The 23,789-nt window shown below is 40.8% G+C and overlaps 1 protein-coding gene across 6 annotated transcripts in view; it reads right to left on the bottom strand.

The window, feature by feature from the left end:
• Nucleotides 1-23,789, bottom strand: part of GRIA2 (glutamate ionotropic receptor AMPA type subunit 2) — a 341,569-nt gene that overhangs the window by 57,100 nt on the left and 260,680 nt on the right. For all 6 annotated transcript variants that reach the window (XR_012232424.1, XM_073576524.1, XM_073576517.1 and 3 more), the window contains exon 12: nt 21,429-21,627. Coding sequence is in view for 5 of the 6 variants with exons in the window: in XM_073576524.1 (XP_073432625.1) it covers nt 21,429-21,627 (199 nt within the window). In the remaining variant the exon portion in view is untranslated. The remainder of the gene's footprint in view (nt 1-21,428; nt 21,628-23,789) is intronic.

The following is a 23,789-nucleotide window of genomic DNA, read 5'->3' as shown; positions in this document are numbered from 1 at the left end:
CCTTTGTGCAATCACGTGCAATCCATACTGGGCCTAACACCGTCTGAGCCTGCCTCATGCTGTATAGACATATATTTTGAATGTGTACGCTATCCATACATGTTATCCAGGGATACGGTACCCTTTCTAACCTTTGTGCAATCACATGCAATCCATACTGGGCCTAACACCGTCTGAGCCTGCCTCATGCTGTATAGACATATATTTTGAATGTGTACGCTATCCATACATGTTATCCAGGGATACGGTACCCTTTCTAACCTTTGTGCAATCACGTGCAATCCATACTGGGCCTAACACCGTCTGAGCCTGCCTCATGCTGTATAGACATATATTTTGAATGTGTACGCTATCCATACATGTTATCCGGGGATACGGTACCCTTTCTAACCTTTGTGCAATCACGTGCAATCCATACTGGGCCTAACACCGTCTGAGCCTGCCTCCTGAGACATATATTTTGAATGTGTACGCTATCCATACATGTTATCCAGGGATACGGTACCCTTTCTAACCTTTGTGCAATCACGTGCAATCCATACTGGGCCTAACACCGTCTGAGCCTGCCTCATGCTGTATAGACATATATTTTGAATGTGTACGCTATCCATACATGTTATCCAGGGATACGGTACCCTTTCTAACCTTTGTGCAATCATGTGCAATCCATACTGGGCCTAACACCGTCTGAGCCTGCCTCATGCTGTATAGACATATATTTTGAATGTGTACGCTATCCATACATGTTATCCAGGGATACGGTACCCTTTCTAACCTTTGTGCAATCACGTGCAATCCATACTGGGCCTAACACTGTCTGAGCCTGCCTCATGCTGTATAGACATATATTTTGAATGTGTACGCTATCCATACATGTTATCCGGGGATACGGTACCCTTTCTAACCTTTGTGCAATCACGTGCAATCCATACTGGGCCTAACACCGTCTGAGACTGCCTCCTGAGACATATATTTTGAATTTGTACGCTATCCATACATGTTATCCGGGGATACGGTACCCTTTCTCACCTTTGTGCAATCACGTGTAATCCATACTGGGCGTGAGAACGGCTGGCGAGCTGTTAAGCAAGCTACAGCACCTGTCCAGACAAGTACAGGGATTCCCTAGCGAGGAGACTTATTTGATTGTTTTCAATGTTGGGACAGCAATTTTTGGGGAGCACTATACTCTGGAGAATGATAGATGGGGCCCACCATACACTGGAACATTCCAAAGGTGGACATCAGACACTGGAGCAGCATTTACAGGGCCCATTATACACTAGAGCATTAGAAATGGGGCCCATTATGTTTGGAGCATTATTTGGGCCCATAAGACAGTGGAGCTTCATCCATGGGGACCAACATATACTGTAGCATTATGTGGAGCTCATCATATACTGTTTCAAACATTATATGGGACCAATGATTCTGTATGGAGAAATAGATGGGCCTCGTCATGAGATGTAAAAAGTGAGGTATTTTTCATTGTACTATACCGCTATTTCTCTGCCGTATCGGAGCATGATGAGTTGTGGTATGTGTTAAAGGGGCGCTCTTTCGCCCAGGGCACATGAAAACCTGGAGCCAGCCCTCCCCCCCCACAGTTTGTAGCCAAATAACCCCCATTTTTCAGTGCGTAACTTGTATTATGAAGTTAATTAAGGTTGACAAGCTTAAGAAAGAAGAATTGATGCTTTTGGCATTCAAATGGGCACTGTAGGTGTGTTTCCTGTCCTCCTCTCACTGCCGACTTTTATTCCCCATTGACTTACATTGGGTTTCGTGTTTCGGGACGACCCCGACTTTTCCCTATAATCGGACGATCTTGCTCGACCCAACTTTTGGAAAAGTCGGGTTTCACGAAACGAAACGCGACCCTAAAAAACCAAAAGTCGCTCAACTCTAGTTGTCACACATATTTACATATATTATGTGTGAATGACACCTGTTACACCAATCTACAGAGCAATTACTTATGCAACAATCTACTAGGACCTCATTTGAACACAGGGCTCACCCTATATTATTTGTGCACAATTTAATCTGCCCGAAGCGCTGTTTGGACTTCTTTAACTTTTTATATACTTTTCAAGCAACGGGTGGTAGTTGTTTACCAAACAAGGTGGTTGGATAGTTTTTAATCGTGTCTAGCACTCGTGTTCCATTAACGCCTATATAATTAACAAATCAATTGATCTGACAAATTGACGTGAATAATTGACGTTACTGACTAACTGATGTGACTAATTGACGTGACTAACTGACATAACTACTATCAAATTATTGGTAAAACAATTGCGAACAACACTAAATCTAACTTTAAGCCTAACCCTATCTTTAGCCGAACTCTAACTTTAGCCCAACCCTAACTTTAGCCTAACCCTAACTTTAGCCTAACCCTAACTTTAAGCCTAACCTTCACCTTAACATTAGACTAACCCTAACTTTAGTTAATCTCTAACACTAACTCTAGCAAAGCACTAACTCTAAATAGCTTTTTCTGCTTTTTTCACTTTTCCAGTGATTGCTCTCATTGGCTGGCATGACGCTGATGTCATCAGGACCAGAACCAATCAGGTCTCGATGAGATCAGGGGTCACAGCCAGCATTTTTCACCAGAATCCACATGTTGTAAGGTACGTGGGGGTCCCGATCAGCGCAGGGCTTTGTGCAGCGCCGACGTTTATCTACCGATGGTAGTTGGGAAGCAGATAACATTGTCCCTCTTTCAATCCACCAGCAAGACTTTGAAAATGGACTGTAATAGCAGCTAGGGGGATAACAACGACTCTCAGATCTACCATGTACAGTAACACTCAGTGGTAGGACTTGATAAGTTTTACATTGACAGGCATATAAAGAAGTACTAAAATATATTATATGAGCAAGCACATAACACAGTAAAAAGGTTTAAAAAAGACATAGCTATCATTGGAAAAAAAATTTGGAAATTGGAAAATTGAAATTTATAAGGTACAGAAATAGTGTTTACTTGACAAATATCGCTTTTCATACTATGATGCAGAAAAATACCGTAATGCAACAATCCTTAGCTTGCCATTTAACAAAGCAAAAAACATTGAAAATATTTGCTGTATCACGATATCATAACGTATTAATGTTTGCTACATTTGTATTTAGTATTGCAGCATCTGTAAAAACAAGATGTGGGGATACTGGGGGTCAGTGGGTGCTCTCTTCCGTTGGACCGAGACTGCATGGACCAGGGCTCATCCCACTGAACGCCCACTCTCCTTTCCCAAGGGCATAATACTACTCAGACAAAACAGGGTGAAGGTAAAAAAAAGCAAGGCAATAATTTATTGAACCATAAAAACAGACAATAACATAAAGAACAGTTCCAGCAAAATACCCAAGATTGTAATTTTTAAGTCTCACCCTACCACTGACTAGCCAGGATCAGAGCAGCTGAAACTTTGGGACTTCCAGGGTCGACTACCCCACCTGTGGCACCCTGCTTTTGACAGGCTCCCACAGAGAGGAGGTAACGACAAGCTTAGAAATCTGACAGTCCATTGAGGCAGGTGTTCATGTGACCGGAGGGTCACAACCTGGCTTCCCCAAATTTATCCATGGGTTAAGTGATGGTCAATGGAGCAAATCTGTATTTTTTCAGCTAGGGCCGTGGTCTTTAAGCTGGTATCCTGTAGAATGTCAAATATGTGTCCCTCTTGATGGAGCCTTGGTGTCCTGGCAGTTGCCCTGTAGAGTGCTCCTGGCTGTGGTTTTGCAAAGTATTTTACTTTCCCTTTGCAGAACACTACAACTCCCTTTTTACACCCTTATCTGTGGTTCAGGTTATCACCATAGGTCATGGTGGAGGTGGGATGAGTTCAACTCTCACTGTTTTGAGTGCTTAATCTACATAGTTCGTCTTTCACTGTTTAGCAGGTTAACAAGCTACATAGGATCATACAATGGATAATCAACATATTATCTAACATCATTTGTTAAATGACCCTGCTTCCCTGGACTGCAAAAAAAATCAGACAATAACCTGTAGGAGCTGATATAAGAGGTAAACAGCAGCTATTCAGCAATTTCACAAACATCATTTTTAGGGTCAACAGTCAGACTCATATGACAATAGTCCAAGTTTTTTAACCCCTTCATGACCAAGCCTATTTTGACCTTAATGGCTAGGCCATTTTTTGCAATTGTGACCAGTGTCCCTTTGTGAGGTAATGGGAAGCAGGGTAACCCGATCGCAGGGGATCGCAAAGGAAAAGGAGAAGCTTGAAAGGTTTTCTTCTTTATTAAGTTCCACTATGCGTTTCGACGGATAACCACCGTCTTCATCAGGTGGCAGGTACAGGAAGTGGGGGAAAGGGAGCATAAAAAGGGCTGACAGCCAATCACAATTAAGGTGCAATCATTAGGGACACTTGAGTAGGAGGCATAATTAATATAAAAGGAAAACACAATTACAATAAAATGAAGGGAAATAAATAAGACAAAATATGAAAATGCTGAATAAAATATTATATTAAAATATACTAAAAAAGGGGTATAGATAAATGACTTTTTCAATGATAAGATTTAACCCCTCAGGGGCTAAAGTGCCGAGTTTAAAAATCCAGTAGCTCTCTCTTCTTATTAACCCCTTAACGACCGCCGATACGCCTTTTAACGGTGGTAGTTAAGGGTGCTAAAACCACAGCACCGTTAATTCACGGCGCTGTGGAGAAAGTACATAGCGCCCCCCAGTGTCGGATTTTCTCCGGGGTCTAGGCTGCCAGGGGTAGCCGAGACCCCAGAGAACATGAATCGGTCGGTTTTTACTGACCCCGCTTTTGCAATCGCCGCTATTAACCCTATAACGGCGACCGCAAAAAAAAAGAAGCCGCGATTATGCATTAAATTTCTCTTTCCTCTGATGTGATCGCACATCAGAGGAGAGAGAAATAGGGTCCCCGATCCCCCGGTACCTCTCCGTGGTCCTCCGTCCCCTCCCTCCCACGTCCCGCCGGTGTCCTCCGATGGGCGCCGCCATCTTGAAAATGGCGGGCGCATGCGCAGTGCGCCCGCTGGGAATCTGCCGGCTCCGGCTGGCAGAATCTATTCATTATTTTGATCACTATGATAAACGATCATAGTGATCAAAATAAAAAAAATAGTACATAACCCCCCCGTTTATCACCCCCGTATATAGGCAAATATAATGAAATAAAAAAAATATTTTTTTTTCCGTTTTCCATTTGGGTTAGGGTTGGGCTAGGGTTGGGCTAGGGTTAGGGCTAGGGTTAGGGTTGGGCTAGGGTTAGGGTTGGGCTAGGGTTAGGGCGAACTAGGATTAGGGTTAGAATTAGGATTAGGGTTGGGATTAGGGTTAGGGGTGTGTTGGAGTTAGGGATGGAGCAAGAATTGAGGGGTTTCCACTATTTACCAACTTTGGGGGTCTAAAAATTGGGGTCTAAAAAATCACTTTTGTGGAAATAAAAAAGACTTTATTTTCACGGCTCTGCGTCTATAAACTTCTGTGAAGCGCTTGGGGTTTCAAAGTGCTCACCACACATCTAGATAAGTTCCTTAGGGGGTCTAATTTCCAAAGTGGGGTCACTTGTGGGGGGTTTCCACTGTTTAGGCCCATTAGGGGCTCTGCAAACGCAACATGATGCCCGCAGACCATTCCATCAAAGTCTGCATTCCAAAATGGCCCTCCTTCCCTTCCAAGCTCTCCCATGCACCCAAACAGTGGTTCCCCCCACATATGGGGTATCGGCGTACTCAGGACAAATCGCACAATAACTGTGGGGGTATGATTTCTCCTGTTACCCTTGTAAAAATAAAAATTTGGGGGCGAAAAGATCATTTTTGTGGAAAAAAATGGATTTCTTATTTTCACAGCTCTACGTTATAAACTTCTGTGAAGCACTTGAAGGTTCAAAGTGCTCACCACTCATCTAGATAAGTTCCTTAATGGGTCTAGTTTCCAAAATAGGGTCACTTGTTGGAGTTTTCCACTGTTTAGGCACATTAAGGGCCCATCAAACGGCGCTCCATCCCTTGCAAGCTCTGCCATGTGCTGAAAAAGTGGTTTACCCCCACATATGGAGTATGGGCGTATTCAGGAGAAATTGTACAACAAATTTTGTGGTTGATTTTCTCTTTTAACACTTGTGAAAATAAAAAAAATTGGTTCTGAAGTAAATTTTTTGTAAAAAAAAGTTAAATGTTAATTTTTTCCTTCCACATTGCTTTAGTTCCTGTGAAGCACTTAAAGGGTTAATAAACTTCTTGAATGTGGTTTTGAGCACCTTGAGGGGTCTAGTTTTTAGAATGGTGCCACTTTTGGGTATTTTCTGTCATGTACACCCCAAAAAATGACTTTAAATATGATGTGGTCCCTAAAAAAAATGGTTTTGTAAATTTTGTTGTAAAAATGAGAAATCGCTGGTCAACTTTTAACCCTTATAACTTCCTAACAAAAAAAAAATTTGCTTCCAAAATTGTGATGATGTAAAGTAGACATGTGGGAAATGTTATTTATTAAGAAAATTGTGTGACACATCTCTCTGATTTAAGGGCATAAAAATTTAAAGTTTTAAAATTGCAAAATTTTCGCCATATTTCCATTTTTTTCATAAATAAACACAAGACTTATCAAAGAAATTTTACCACTAACATGAAGTACAATATGTCACGAAAAAACAGTCTCAGAATCAGCGGGATCCATTAAAGCGTTCCAGAGTTATAACCTCATAAAGGGACAATGGTCAGAATTGTAAAAATTGGCCTGGTCATTAAGCTGCAAACTGGCTCTGTCGCTAAGGGGTTAATCCCACATAACGGTCTGGGGTCTCTGCTGGTATCTGATCAATTATAGTGAATTTTAAAGAACTTAAGTCTTTGTTATGTGCTACAAGGAAATGTTTTGACAGGCTATGCATTAGATATCCATTATGGATATTCTGGCGGTGTTTGTTCATCCTCGCATGCATAGTCTGTATTGTTCTCCCAAAATATTGCAGCCCGCAACTGCATTCAATCAGGTATACAACATAACAGGACTGACAGCTCACAAGGCAATTGATAGTGAAACTTGAACCCGTGGTGTATGACCGAAAAACTAATGTTCCATTATTAATGGACATACAGCATAAACATTTGGCTGTTTTACATGAAAAGCATCCCGGATTGGGAAGTGTCTGGGGATGAGAAGAAGTTAAGGGTCTACGGGTTGTGTTGCTGGGGGCAACAAGGTTGCAAAGGGTACGATTTTTTCTAAAAATCGTTCTTGGTTGTGCAGGAATGTGCATTGATAAAACTGGATCTGCTCTTAAAATGAACCAATATTTTTTCAAAAGGTTGCGTACCACCCCATGCGATTGATTAAAAGTGGAGATAAAACTCCATTTAGTAAAATCAGGAGAATCATCAAGCCTACTTTTCCTATTTTTAATGCGCTCAATGCAATCTTTTTGTGTAAGAGCTCTTGCTTTTGTAAATGCATCAGAGACCAATTCTTTGGGATACCCTTTGTTCTTAAAACGATTTTTCAAAATAACGGCTTCTCTAAGAAAATTACTGTCTTTTGTGCAGCTTTTCCTTATCCTCCAGTACTGTCCGTAGGGGATGTTTGAAATCCACTTGGATTGAAGCTGCTAAACTTGAGGTAGCTATTTACATCAACCCTTTTGAAATGAGCAGAGGTTGAAAAACAGCCAAATGAGTTAACTTGAATCATAAGATCTAGAAATTGGATTGTTGTGTTAGAAATATTGGCCGTAAATTTCAAACCCCAAGTATTGTTATTAAGAGATTGGACAAAATCTAGGGCCATGTTGTGTTTGGAGATCTCCTTTGTGCCTAAACTGTGGAGCTCTCCCACAAATGAACCCTTTTTGGAAACAAGACCCCCTAAGGAACTTATCTAGATGCATAGTGAGCACTTTGAACCCCCAGGTGCTTCACAGAAGTTTATAACGCAGAGTCGTGAAAATAAAAAATATTTTTTTCCTCAAAAAATTATGTTTTAGTCCGTAAATTTTTATTTTCACAAGGGTAACAGGATAAAGTTTTTGTCCAGTTTGTCCTGAGTACGCTGGTACCTCATATGTGGGGGGGACCACTGTTTGGGCACACGTCTGGGCTTGGAAGGGAAGTAGTGACGTTTTGAAATGCCAACTTGATGGAATGGTCTGCGGGCGTCATGTTACATTTGCAGAGCCCTTGATGTACCAAAACTGTGGAAACTCCCCAAAAGTGACCCCATTTTGGAAACTAGACTCCCCCAAGGAACTTATCTAGATGTGTGGTAAGCACCTTGAACCCCCAAGTGCTTCTCAGAAGTTTATAACGCAGAGCCGTGAAAAAAAATATTTTTTCCCTCAAAAAATTATTTTTTAGTCTGCAATTTTTTATTTTCACAAGGGTAACAGGAAAAATTGGACCTGAGTATGCTGGTACCCCATAAGTGGGGGAACCATTGTTTGGGCACACGTCAGGGCTTGGAATGGAAGTAGTGACGTTTTGAAATGCAGACTTTGATGGAATGGTCTGTGGTCGTCGTTACGTTTGCAGAGCCCCTGATGTGTCTAAACAATAGAAACTCTCCACAAGTGACCCCATTTTGGAAACTAGACCTTCCAAGGAACTTATCTAGATGCCTGGTGAGCACTTTGAACCCCCAAGTGCTTCACAGAAGTTTACAAAGAGACGTAAAAATAAAAAAATCACTTTTTTTTTTTATTTAAAAAAAAATCATTTTTTTCCACAAAAATAATTTTTTAGCCCCCAATTTTTATTTTCCCAAGGGTAACAGGAGAAATTAGACCCCAATGTTGTTGTGCAATTTTTCCTGAGTATGCTGATACCCCATATGTTGGGGTAAACCACTGTTTGGGCACACGTCGGGGCTTGGAAGGGAGGGAGCACCGTTTGACTTTTTGAACGTAAAATTAGCTGGAATCAATAGTGGCACCATGTCGTGTTTGGTGACCCCCTGATGTGCCTAAACAGTGGAAACCCCTCAATTCTAACTCCAACCCTAACCCGAACACACCCCTAACCTCAACACATCCCTAACCCTAATCCCAACCCTAACCATAACCCTAACCACAAGCCTAACCCTAATCCCAACAAACCCCTAACTCTAATCTTAACCCTAATTTCAACCCTAACTCTAATTCCAACCCTAACGATAATTCCACCCTAACCCTAATTCTAACCCTAACCCTAATTCCACCCTAACCCTAATTCCAACCCTAACCCTATTTTTAACCCTAATTCCATCCCTAACCCTAATTCTAACCCTAGCCCTAACCCTAACGGAAAAATAAAAATAAAAATATTTTCTTTATTTTATTATTTGTTCCTGCCTATGGGGGTCATAGAGGGGGGTTATTTACTTTTTATTTTATTTTGATCACTGTGAGAGTTTATCACAGTGATCAAAATGAATGAATGGAATCTGCAGCTGCAGATTCGAGTGGGCACACTGTGCATGCGCCCGCCATTTTCCAAGATGGCGGCGCCCATGATCCGGGACAACGGGAGCGACAGCGGCACTTGGAAGGTGCAGCAGATCGCCCCTGTCATTCAGTGGCAGGGGGGCCGATCGCCAGTGGGGGGTCTGATCGGTGTCTCCAGCCATGCCCAATGCTACTGCAGCATTGGCCATGGCTGGATTGTAATATTTCATCAAATTTCATTGATGAAATATTACTATTGCTCTGATTGGCTGTTTCACTTTTAACAGCCAACCAGAGCAATCATAGCCACGTGGGGGAGAAGCCACGCCCCCTGTGGTGAAGTACAAAGCCCACTGTGTGTGCGGGTCGGGTAATTTTTCAGTGACCCCGGTCACCCGACTCGCAGGAGGCCAATTAAGTCATAACGCCACATAGGCGTCACTGGTCATATTGGCACTACTTTTCATGATGCCTATGTGGCGTCATTGGTCGGGAAGGGGTTAATCAACCGAAAAAAACAGTTAATCAAAGTTCAGATAACTGTCTATGTTTCCTGGCCTACTGAAAATAAACATCTGGATAATTAAGATTAAATGCTATGTCGTCACAATGCTCCTCCATCTTAATTAGCCAGACGTCATAGGATTTAGATCATTCTCCTGGTTCTCGGCTTGACCTGGGAAACTCCTCACGTAATTGATTAGAACCTACTTGTATCCATTGCGCCACATGTCATCCTCTGCATCCTGTGGTGCCTATATTAAATCAGATTGAGTGTTGGTGGCCTGGTATTCAATCTGTCAAAGCTGGGCCAGCTCCTGTAGTTGCTTTTTTTTTGCTGTTATGCATCCACTATGGTCCTCTTCCCAAGGCCGAGCTGTTGGGGTTGGACATAGTGGCATTTGAAACCTGCTGTATATGCCTCATCTATGGTCTGCTGGGTCTGTCTATATGCATCCCTGGTTGTGGAGCCCTAGGACGGTGTCTGCGAACACCAGTCCTCTGCAGCTCCCCTGGATCTGCCGGGCTGAGTAGTATCCCACTGCTGCCACCAAGTGTGGGGACATGGGAGGGTCAGTGGGTGCTCTTGTCTGCTGGCCCGAGATCGCATGGACCAGGGCTCATCTCAATGAATGCCTGCTCACAACTTATCAATTAGATTTGAATCAAATGTCTGTAATTTTTAAGAATATATTAACAAAAGACCCTAAATAAGAGGCACCTAAATTATACAAATTAGGGGTGCAATTTTAGCCATCAGGGCTAACAAATAATATAGTTTCACTACTCTATATGTGTAAACTACATATTCTAATAATTAAAAATACTAAACGTTATTGGTGTACCAAGAGATAACAAATAATTTTTAGGAATTAATTGAACTTGGTAATTTGGAACAATTTTGATTTGTTTGTAGTGTATAGACTAAAATAGCTACACATTGCAGAGGACTCATTTAACAGAGGAGGATCACATGACCTCGGGTGTGTTCCTTCATAATGCCTTCCTGCCATCTCTTCACATGGGACTATTATAGCCTGAATAAAAGCAGAAGCAGGGAAAGCAACATACATTTTTGATAAATTTGGTTTGTGAGAGGAGGTCAGAGCTAACAGGTTTATCATGGAGATAGGGAGAAAAGTCCATAAAATATTGAATAAACTGTACTGCCAGCCACGTTAAGACATTGAGACCACATTACATTGTTTTTCTGCAATTTGCAACAAAACCACATTTTGCTGCGATAGTCTAAAATTGATGCAAATGCACTGTGGTCCTACTGCAACTGCAGCGAAAACTGCACTGTGGCTGCAATGTGTGAATGCAGCCTAAATATAGTATGTGTGACAGAATAGCAGTGAATGAAGAATAGCACGTGAGATAAAGAGAATAATGTACTAATTTGTCAGGGCAATTGGGGGGTTTGGATTACTTTCAATTTGCAGCAAATCAACATACCACTAAAATTTAGCGACTCCGGTGAAATTGAAATTTAAAAGATTTATTCATCTCTAGTAAAACCCTTATTTTAAAGCTAATATTATATTTAGCCTATACAGTAAATGCTGTAAAAATATCTGTTTTGGGCCACCTACTCCAATAAAATCTTTTGAAATACAGTAATGCTGTCGTCTCAGTGCCCAAAATAGTAGTGTTCTTAAGGGAATTACTGAAAAGAAAACCTTATTCCAACTTATGAAAGCCTGAAAAGAAACAGAAATCAAATGTTTGAATTGTCATAGTCAATGTCCTGACTTGAACCTACTGAAATGCTGAGCTCTGAAATCATCAATGTACAGTACATTGAGAACTGCATAACAATAACAGTGATGGCATTCAAGCTGCATCCTTGTACAGTCCATTTTTCATTGTTTGACAGGAGAAGCTTAAGAAATCTCCTTGAATTGTTTTGCTTACAAGAAATTTAGATGAAACTCTGACGGTAACAGCGGTCATACTGACCAAACACTGATGAAAATCAGATTAAAAACACTGACGGAAATCAGTCTGTAGTTTCTCAATTGAACAAGAAAAAAAGTGGAAGTCTGAGTGACACCAAAGGGAATTTAACATGCTTTGGACAAATCCATCCCTAAATTAAAATTCAAAGGAAAAATATGTCAGGGATGGCTAGATGTACCATATAGTCTTTTTTCCCACTAAAAAAGCTTATAATACACAAGTGACCATTCCCAAGCCAGACAAGTACTCTGGCTCTGATGAGAACACTTAGCTTAGAGAGTTCACCAGAAGAAATGAGAAATATCTCTTGGTGAACTGCAGTGAACTCATCTCTGCACCATGAGACTTTTACTCATTGTGCGAGTGGTGATCTCACCAATGTCCCCGCAGTTCAGGGGCTCAGCTGGGAATGCAGCCTCAGTGGCTGGTGGTAACCTCGATGATGTCACCGCTGATCATTGATGCTGCATTTGCAGCAGCTCATTCCTTCGTGGTTCTCAGCTTTGATTGTCATATCTTGGCACCGTGCAGGTTGAAAACTGTTTTTCCCCAGACATGGATTATGGCGTGGGACAGAACGTCGGACAGGTGAGGGACATGATCGTTTTTTATTTTTGTTTTATTACAGGAGACAATGGCTTTGATAGAATAGGTGTTATAGAATCATAGAATCGCAGAGTTGGAAGGGACCTCCTGGGCCATCTGGTCCAACCCCCTGCTCAAAGCAGGATTCACTAAATCATCCCAGTCAGATGTCTGTCCAGCCTCTGTTTGAAGACATCCATTGAAGGAGAACTCACCACTTCTCGTGGCAGTTTGTTCCACTCATTGATCACTCTAACTGTCAAAAAGTTTTTTCTAACATCTAATCTGTGTCTCCTCCCATTCAGTTTCATCCCATTGCTTCTAGTCTTTCCTTGTGCAAATGAGAATAAAGTTGATCCTTCTACAATGTGACAGCCCTTTAGATATTTGTAGACAGCTATAAAGTCTCCTCTCAGTCTTCTCTTTTGCAAACTAAACATTCCCAAATCCTGCAACCTTTCCTCATAAGACAAGGTTTTGCAGACCGGTCACCATTCTGGTCGCTCTTTTCTGAACTTGCTCCAGTTTGTTGATGTCTTTTTTAAAATGTGGTGCCCAAAACTGGACACAATATTCCAGATGAGGTCTGACCAAAGAGGAGTGAGTAGAGGGAAATAATGACTTCACGTGATCTAGACTGTATGCTTCTGTTAATACATCCTAGAATTGCATTTGCCTTTTTTGCTGCTGCATCACACTGTTGACTCATATTCAGTCTGTGATCTATTAGTATACCCAAGTCGTTTTCACATGTGCTGTTGCTTAGCCCTATTCCTCCCATTCTGTATATGCTTTTTTCATTTTTATTGCCCAGATGTAGTACTTTGCATTTTTCCCTGTTAAAAACCATTCTGTTAGTTGCTTCCCACTTCTCCAGTTTATTTATATCTTTTTGAATCCTCTCCCTCTCTTCTCTAGTATTAGCTATCCCTCCTAGCTTTGTGTCATCAGCAAATTTAATCAGTTTACCCTCAATTCCTTCATCTAAATCGTTGATAAAGATGTTGAACAATACAGGGCCCAGGACAGAGCCCTGTGGTACTGAGAAACTGGAAGAATATTCAAAGTGGAATGAAATGGTGAAAAAGATGCACTTCTACTTTTGTTTTTTTGGGTTTAATTTTATGGAGGCTAATTTCACACTTATACAGTGCTCATTCTGTTGAGCACTAAATTCTGTTGGAATATCTGAAAAACAGAACAGAATGGAGCCCGTCACTTCAATTAAGCTATGAATGATTCAGAAAAAAGTATGTGGTACTCACCATGGCAGCTTGAATGAAAAGTCCTTTATTTCGTGACTATCATTTTAGATGGTAAGGTGTATCGGCGGGCATAGGCATTCAGGGAGAAATGAAAGAGGACGACAGCTGGTTTGCGTTACCACGCTTCAATGGGTCAAGGTAAGACTGGTTTAACCATTCTATTACCTGTAGGCCCATAGTAATAACTTAAATTCGTCCAAGGGCTGACAGATTCCCTTTAATGTGAATGAAATTAATGTAAAAAGGGCATTACTGCAATAGAGATTCCACATGTTGATGCTTCTACTGAATCCCAGGTAAGCTAAACACATCAAAGAGCTATGCTATATTCAATCAATCAATCAAATTCCTTTCCTAAAGCTTTTATATTTATCTCTTTCATTTTTACTAGTCTCTTGTTATTAATCCTGTTTATATACTTTTCCATTTTCATCAACCTATGTTTAGATGTAATGTTCTCAGAGGTATATATATTGGCCTTTGCATACTTTTCAGTATTTGAAATGTATAGAGATCCACGCTATCTGTAAGGCATTAGATAGCGTTCACACAGGCAATGCAGTTTTGTTCCAGACAAATCCAGTTTTATTGCTTTCATAAAACTCCAAGGGATTCATTCCAAAAACAGCTTCTACTGGGCACAAAAGTATCGCAGCAAATAAACAGTTCATTTAGCAGGCACACATGTCAGTGCGGGTTCACCCAAACAGAGTACATCCTTTCTCTTGGATCAAACTTTATAGGAAGACGAGGTACGATTCTACCATGTCTCGGTATTTTCTACAACCTAAACTCCAGCATCTTCCAGTGCCAAACAGATTGTCTCTTCAGAGAGGAAAAGGGCTAGAACTCCATTGCCGCCTATAGAAAGTAGCAATCCTAAAAGTCCAAAGCAGAAGTATTCAACTCCATGCACAGTTCACAGTGAACAGGCTACAGCTTCCACACGGTTCTCTGCAGCTCCAACACACAAACTGCTCAGCTCTCCTAGCTGACCCATGCCGTCTCCATTCCGAGAAAGACCCTGGCTTATCTCTCTCCCAGCTACAGCTCACATTTTGGCTGATCATTCACCAGTAGCACACTCAACTTTGCTTCATCCAGCAGACTGACATATCTAATGAATACAGGCTCTACTTCTTAGTTAAAGGTAGCCAGGTGCATCTAATCAATACCTGCAGAGCTAGGATTTAACCCAGTCCTATATGGCTTGGCTACAAATGTTAAACCAGGAATGGATCCAGATTCCAAGCTATATTATTTTAACTCACTTATATAGTGCCACTACTTTCACAGTGCTTTACAGACATTATCATCCTGTCACCAATGGGGCTCACAAAATAAATTCCCCATTAGTATATCCTTGGAGTGTGGGAAGAAACTGGAGAACCCAGAGGAAACCCTTGCAAACACGAAGAGAACATACAAACTCTTTGCAGACAACAATGCTGCCCATACAGTACTTCTTCACATTATTTATGAGGATGTAGGCATAAAATGGTGCAAGAACATTTATCTTGGAAGTATAATGTGGAAAAAAATTATACAGTTTACAGCAAAAAGACTTAAAGGGATAGATGCCAAATTTGAATGGCTGTGTTCTCTACTGAATTAAAGAGGTCTGTCAGTAAAAAGTAAGACAAAATAAGAGACAGATTTCTGTTATGGAAAACTAACTGTTATGCTGATTTAGGCTGCGTTCACACGTCGCTGTTTTTGCGGCGATTTTGCTGCAAAAACGCAACAAAACAGCATCCCATGCAATCCTATGGGAAAAATACGCAGCATGCTCATTATTTTGCGGAATCGCGGCGATCCCACACCCATAGGATTGCATTGTTCCGCTTACTTCCCACATGTGGCTGTGCCCACTATGTGAAAAGTAAGCAGAACATTTGCGGATGACACCCATGGTCCATAGGAGAGGAGACTGTCCTCCGGGCTGTGGGTACCATATCCCTGAAAAAATAGAATAAAAAATAAAAAATGGTGTTATATTCACCTTCCGGCATCCTGCACAGCCTTCCTGGGCCTCAGTGATGATCCCGTTCCCAGTAATGCCTTGCGAGACCTTTGATGACGTCGCGGTCTCGCGATAATGTAGCGGTCCCTATTCCTCGCGAGACCGCTAGATTATCGCAAGACCGCGACATCATCAAAGGTCTCGCAAGGCATTACTGGGAACGGAAGCATCGCTGAGGCCCGGGAAGGCTGCGCGGGATGCCGGAAGGTGAATATAACACCATTTTTAATTTTTTTAAAATTATTTTTAACATTATATCTTTACTATTGATGCCGCATAGGCAGCCTCAATAGTAAAATGATGGTCACACTCGTTAAACACTATGTTTGACGAGTGTGACCAACCTGTCAATCAGTTCTCCAAGCGATGCTACAGATCGCTTGGAAAATGCTAGCATTCTGCAAGCTAATTACGATTGCAAATCGCTAGTTTTTCCACGGGAAAATCACGGGAATATAAAATGCGATTTTCCCGTGGAATGGAATTCCGGAATTCTCGCGGTAACTTCTGCAAGAGTTCCGCTACGTGTGCACATAGCCTAAAAGAGACAGGATTTTTGCATGTGGGAGGCCATGTGCTCCTAGAAGATGGTTTAAATGTTCTATAGAGGCAGGAATGCTGAGACACACTGATGGGGCTGATGCAACCCATCTATACTATTGGTGGTATGCAGATTTTCACAATCTGGCAGTTTAGAGAAACCCAAAAGGGTTGAAAGTACAATGAGAGATATTGCACTGCGAGAAGAAAAGACCTTAAGGTAATGAGACTATTCTGATTTTCATTGAGACTACTCAAGATTCCACAACCTGAACTTATAAAGCATGATGAACGCAATAAAAAGGTCACACAGTAGCTATGTGATGACATTAATGTAATGTGTGCTATATTACATAGTCTGAGGCAGTATGTAAAATGGCTTATAGATTAAAAAAAAAAAATAAGATCAAAATGGCGATTAGCTCCAGTGTACGCTTAGAGGTCTTGGTAGGCCATAGTGAAAGTGTTTTATGGGAAGTGTATGATATCACCCAGCAAATGGTGTTCCAGCTCCTATTATGTGTAAAGAGCATGTAAATGCTTAGAATAAAATGTAGTGTGATGGAGAATTGTATGCTCATGCTGCAAAATATGGTATGGCACTCCAAGTTTGTCTGAAATTGCACTCCAATGTGAAAATTTTGATGCTGTCTTTGGATAAAAAGGAACATACCTTGGTCAATTTTAATCATCCTTGAAACACAGACATTCTTCCACCAGAAGACCCAACCCAATCACCAAGTCTCCCATCTAAAGATAACTGCTTCTCAGCCATATATGAAGTTGTTAGCCTAGGTGATCAGGATGGGTCTTCCATTCTGAATGTGGTTCATGCAAATGGACCATTTCAAAATGGCCTTATGGTTATAACGGTGGAGAAAAATTGCAGCACTACAGCTACTAATGTGACATATTCTTTCAGGCAACCAAGCAAAGACAAAAAAGTATTTGCTTTCAGCTTGTTGGTTAAACTTGAAAAATGCATGGTTACTGCAGGGGAAGAAGAGACATCTCCACTTCCACTCCATACAGACAGTCCAGGGTGTGTGGTGGGTAATTAGCCATGTCAGGTAATGCATAAGGGTCCTTCCATCAGTAGGGTGCCTGCCTCTCACACATGTGTTCTCAGCCTAAAGAGCAGGCAATACCAGCCTGTGACGGATTTATAATTATCACCATGGTGAATGGTACGGACAGTGCATTTTGTTTTGAGGTGCTGTGCAGTAGGCTCCAATGGTTAGTAAACATCAATTAGATTGGACTTGAATACAAATAAATACATCAGGAAAAATCTACAGTGGGTACGGAAAATATTCAGACCCCTTTAAATTTTTCACTCTTTGTTCCATTGCAGCCATTTGGTAAATTAAAAAAAATAATTTTTTTCTCATTAATGTACACTCTGCACCCCATCTTGACTGAGAAAAAAACAGAAATGTAGACATTTTTGCAAATTTATTAAAAAAGAAAAACTGAAATATCACATGGTTAAAAGAACTGGCCAAGGAGCTCAGAGATAGAATTGTGGCATGACACAGATCTGGCCAAAGCTATAAAAGAATTTTTGCAGTACTCAAGGTTCCTAAGAGCACAGTGGCCTCCATAATCCTTAAATGGAAGAAGTTTGGGCCCACACGAAGTCTTCCTAGACCAGATCGTTAAGCCAAACTGAACAATCATGGGAGAAGAGCCTTGGTGAGAGAGGTAAAGAAGGACCCCAAGATCACTGTGGCTGAGCTACACAGATGAAGTAAGGAGATGGGAGAAAGTTCCACAAAGTCAATTATCACTGCAGCCCTCCACCAGTCAGGCCTTTATGGCAGAGTGGCCCAATGGAAGCCTCTTCTCAGTGCCAGACATATGAAAGCCCGCATAAAGTTTGCTAAAAAACACATGAAGTCCTCCCAGACTATGAGAAATAAGATTCTCTGGTCTGATGAGACGATGATAAAACTTTTTGGTGATAATTCTAAGCGGTATGTGTGGAAAAAACCAGGCACTGCTCATCACCTGCCCAATACAATACCAACAGTGAAACATGGTGGTGGCAGCATTATGCTATGGGGTGTTTTTCAGCTGCAGGGACAGGATAACTAGTGGCAATTAAAAGAAACATGAATGAGGCCAAGTACAGAGATATTCTGGATAAAAAGCTCTTCCAACAAGACAATGACCCTAAGCACACAGGTAAAACAATGAAGGAGTGCCTTCAGAACAACTCTGTGACCATTCTTGACTGACCCAGCCAGAGCCGTGACCTAAACCCAATTGAGCATCTCTGCAGAGACCTGAAAATGGCTGTCCACCAACATTCATCATCCAACCTGACAAAACTGGAGAGGATCTGCAAGAACGAAAGGCAGAGGATCCAGAAATCCAGGTGTGAAAACTTGTTGCATCATTCCCAAGAAGACTCATGGCTGTACTAGCTCAAAAGGATGCTTCTACTCAATACTGAGCAAAGGGTCTAAATACTTATGACTATGTGATATTTCAGTTTTTCTTAAATACATTTGCAAACATTTCTACATTTCAGTTTTTTTCAGTCAAGATGGATGCAGAGTGTACATTAATGAGAAAAAAAGTGAACTTTTTTGAATTTACCGATTGGCTGAAATGAGACAAAGAGTGAAAAATTTAAAGGGGTCTGAATACTTTCCATACCCACTGTATGAATGTATTGAATAGAAATGCACAGTATCTATGCACAACCTACCATATAAATTCAGTGCTTTTACTCATGCTCCACTTTATGACTCATTTTCCTGTGTACTTGACTTTTCAATGTGACAGAATTATTCAAATGTTCTCTAGCTTGCTGGAAATGTGTAGGCTGACAGTAATGTGGGCTAACATTTGGTACGAGCAGAAGCTGATAGCTGTGGGGGTGTGAAGTAAATTACAACAGCACGTTGGATTACATATCACCTCCTAAGTAAGATTTTTCTTAATCATTTAATCCACATTCACATATAAAATTATGTGTACAGAAAAAAACTATCAATTTATCATTCTTGAAATATTTTTCTAAAATACAGAGACAAAAATTCCGTTGAAAATTAGTAACTGGTTCTGAAGCTCCAAAATGTCAAATTAAAATAAAATTAAAAAGGAAAATAAATTATAACTAATACAGAAATCTTACATATAGAAGTCAGAAATAGTAATCTTTATGGACAGTAGATGATAAAAGGACTTGTACAATATATATACATCTATACAGTCAGGTCCAGAAATATTTGGAAAGTGACACAAGTTTTGGCATTTTAGCTGTTTACTAAAACATCTTCAAGAAACAGTTAGAAATATTAATATGGACTTAAAGTCCAGATTCTTAGCTTTAATTGCAGGGTATTCACATCCTAATCGGAGTAAGGGTTTAGGAATTACAGATTTTTAATATGTAGCTTCCTCCTTTTAAAGGGACAGAATGACAAATATCTCAAAAGCTCTTTAAAGGGAATCTGTCACCCTTTTTTTCGGCTTGCAGCTGCCGGCATAGACATCGGGGGCTTATCTACAGCATTCTGTAATGCTGTAGATAAGCCTCCGATGTAACCTGAAAGATAAGAAAAACACGTTATATTATACTCACCGGGGTGGGCGGTCCGGTCTGGTGGGCGTTGCTGTCCGGTCCGACGCCTCCTTTCTACATGCGATGACGTCCTCTTCTCCCGTCCTGTAATGGCTGCAGCGCAAGCACACTGCTCTGCCTGTCGAGGGCAGAGCAGAATTCGGCAGTACGCAGGCACGGACCTCTCCAGACGCCTGTGCACTGCAGGACTCTGCTCTGCCCCCAACAGGGCAGAGCAGTGCGCTTGCGCCGCAGCCATTACAGGACGGGAGAAGAGGACGTCATCGCATGAAGGGAGGCGTCGGACCGGACCGCAACGCTCACTGGACCGGACCGTCCACCCTGATGAGTATAATATAACGTGTTTTTCTTATTTTTCAGGTTACATCGGAGGCTTATCTACAGCATTACAGAATGCTGTAGATAAGTCCCCGATGTCTATGCCGGAAGCTGCAAGCCGAAAAAAAGGGTGACAGATTCCCTTTAGTGCGTTGCATGGGCTATTCCCTCGCTAGTCCATCATCAAAAAAGCAGGTAAAAGTTTGAAGTTGATTTCAGGTGTGGCATTTGTATTTGGAAACCGTTGCTGTAAACCGACAATATACGGTCAAAGAAGCTCTCAATGGCAAAGAAACAGACCATCCTAAGGCTGACCAAAATGTTAGCAGTGGCCAAAATAACAATTTGGCACATTCTGCAGAAAAAGAGCGCACTTGTGGGCTTGGAAACTCAAAAAATGCGCAAACGTCTATAGAAGGCAACAGTGGTGGATGATCGCAAAATAATTGCCATGGTGAAGAAAAACTTCTTCACAACATCCATCTAAGTGAAAAACATTCTCCAGGAAGTAGGTTTGGCTGAACGGCCAGGTCTAGGAAGACTTCTGGTGGTCCCAAATTTCTTCTATTTAAAGGTTATGGAGGCCACTGTGCTCTTAGGAACCTTGAGTACTGCAGAAATTCTTTTGTAAACTTGGCCAGATCTATGCCTTGCCACAATTCTGTCTCTGAGCTCCTCGGTCAGTTCCTTTGACCTCATGATTCTCATTTTGTCTGACATGTACTGTGAGCTGTGGGGTCTTATATAGGCAGGTGTGTGCCTTTACAAAATCAAGTCCTAACAGTTTAGTTAAACACAGCAGGACTCCAATGAAGGAGTAGAACCATCTCATGGAGGATCAGAAGGAAATGGACAACATGTGTCTTAAATATGAGTGTCTGAGCAAAGAGTTTGAATACTTCTGACCATGTGATATTTCAGTTTTTCTTTTTTTAATAAATTTGCAAAAATTTCTACATTTCTGGGTTTTTTTTCAGTTAAGATGGGGTGCAGAGTGTACGTTAATGAGAATTTTTTTTTACTTTTTTGAAATTAACAAATGTCTGCAATGAAACAAAGTGTGAAAAATTTAAAGGGGTCTGAATACTTTCCGTACCCACTGTAGACAGCAGTACAGTACATATAGTACAGGTAGAAAACAGTACAGTACATGTTGTACATTTTATTACATTTCAAATATTATAAATAAAACATAGTCTTACCCTAAAGAACTCCTTAGTTGACCCTGAATCCAATGTCCCATATGCTATTTCAGTTTGTTTAGAAAGATCTTCTGCACTCTCTATAGGTGACACCATCCGTTCCACAGTAAGGAAGGCAGCTAAGTTAGCCGTGTAAGATGAAATGATAATCAAGGTAAAGAACCACCACACACCTCCAACAATGCGACCAGATAGGGATCTAATAACAAGTATGAAATAAATTTTAAAATGATATCAATTCTGATACAATACAGTTTGATATCTTACATAGAGCAAGGCATGCTTTAAACTTGTTGCACTCAGGTTACTATATTGTTGAATTGTCTAACAACAGTTTCATACAAGATGTTCTACAATGAAAAGTTTCAAATGCGCAGGACAGTACTAAGGATAATCACACTGAATATTAGTCATTGTTTTATGGGACACTCCAGGAAAATCTAAAAGGTTGTGCTATGCCAAGTCCAGGGTCAGAAAGACAGAGGTCATGTTCCACCCTCCAGATCCTGCACCTGATATAACACTGTTTTCTTGGAGTATTCCATTGGGCTTTCGTTGGAGAATGCTTTTATGTTGTGTCAATTAGACAGCATTGAATTAGGAGTCAGATCTGGGTAATAACTTTGTTTTAAAAATTAAAAAAAGAACGTCTAATGGAATTAGATTCAGAGATTCAAGTCCCCGACAGATGTGAATGATAAAATCCAATCTGTCCACAGCCACCACTCGAAAGAGCTTAGGGGCTCCCTGTATACTGTTTGGTAGAGTTACGTGTATAAACAGAATGTAGTAAGCTCCAAAGGACCAGCAGGACTGCTAGAAGAAATATGTTTTATGTGTGGCTAATATCATATCCTAGGATTTATTTACAGAATTGGGTCTTGTATTTAGTGGTTAAAATCCCAAATTCTGATATAGTTAAAATAATAAATCCACCCAAAAGTGTCAGTGTTAACATTGATAAAGGTGATTCATTCTATTACATACAGTAACTACTGGCCCACAATAGCACCAAACATCTATTTTCAGCAGGAACCTGTTTATTAGATTCCTAAAAAATTAAATGCTCAAACGACTAGGAGTTGTTCCATATGGAGGAAGAGAACAACAAAGTCTTCTGCTTGGGACTCTCCACTAAGAACCAGAGCTGTTGTGTTCTGAGCATTTCTCTGTCTGGCAGGCCCAGTCTGTCAAAGTGACCTGCTGCTGCTCCAGTGTTTGCTGGAGTGACAAGGTAAATATTGGGTAACTAAGCGCGCTCGTCGCTTAGTTACCCCCTGTGTACCTTGGATACCTGCGTGCTCGTGCTGGGAGCTGGTATCCAAGGTACACAGCATGTAATTAAGTGACGCGTGAGCTTAGTTACCCGATATTTACCTTGGACACCAGCTCCCAGCGCCAGCACGCAGGTATCCAAGGTACACAGCAGGGAACTAAGCGACGCACTCGCTTAGTTACCCGATATTTACCTTGGATACCAGCGTCCTCGCTGGTCCTGATCGCTGGTGAGATCTGCCTGTTGACAGCTCACCAGCGACCATGTAGCGAGGCACCATCGATCTTGACAAGGTCGTATCGTAGTCGGGATCATTGGTGCATCATTTAGTGTAACGGGACCCTTAGAATCAAGTACTTTATCACGTCATCACATTAATTTATGGTACCCCATATGATATCAATATTGGAGTCGTCTGAAGATAATTGTTTAGTTATAGAATTTGTAAAAACAAATATTATACTCCTTTATTGGCTGTTGTGCAATCAACATGCTCTCATTTGTGAAGGCAGGAATTACTATTACCTTCATTATAATTAACTCTAGTTGGCTAAAATTAGGAAATTGCATAAATATCAAATCTTTAAAGTGTAAATTTACCAAATGTAGTTAATGAAAAGAAGCAAGGAAATGTTTTATAACATTATAAATGACTGCTGTGTCAGTTCTGTGAATGTGCATGCACTGCACATAGGTGAAAGGACATACACTGTGTGTACAAGTATCTGGCAATTTGTATTTTTAATAATTAATTTTATTATTGAACAACTACACTGCTGCTGCTCAATCTAAAAGGTTAATAAACCTGAATATGTAAGAAAATAAAAGTGAGATTTGTCTTTCTTAGGAGAATATCTATGTGTGTATAATTATTGGGCAATTGTTTCCAGTTTTTTGTGAGTTTTTCACGCTTTGTAATATCGAAAAATGCAAGTAACTTATTTTACTTGATAGGTGCAGAAATGTTGCACAAAATCTGCTGCATCAAAAACTCAAACCAAAATCTCATAGTGGGAACGTAGCCTTAGTGTGGGTATTGTGCAGAATTATTATGCAACTAAATGAAAAATGTAAAATTTCCCATC

The sequence above is a fragment of the Dendrobates tinctorius genome, unplaced genomic scaffold (genome assembly GCF_039654945.1).
Source record: "Dendrobates tinctorius isolate UK_male_01 unplaced genomic scaffold, ASM3965494v1 ptg000008l, whole genome shotgun sequence".
Lineage (NCBI taxonomy): Eukaryota > Metazoa > Chordata > Amphibia > Anura > Dendrobatidae > Dendrobates > Dendrobates tinctorius.
This window is presented reverse-complemented; position numbering and strand designations above follow the sequence as displayed.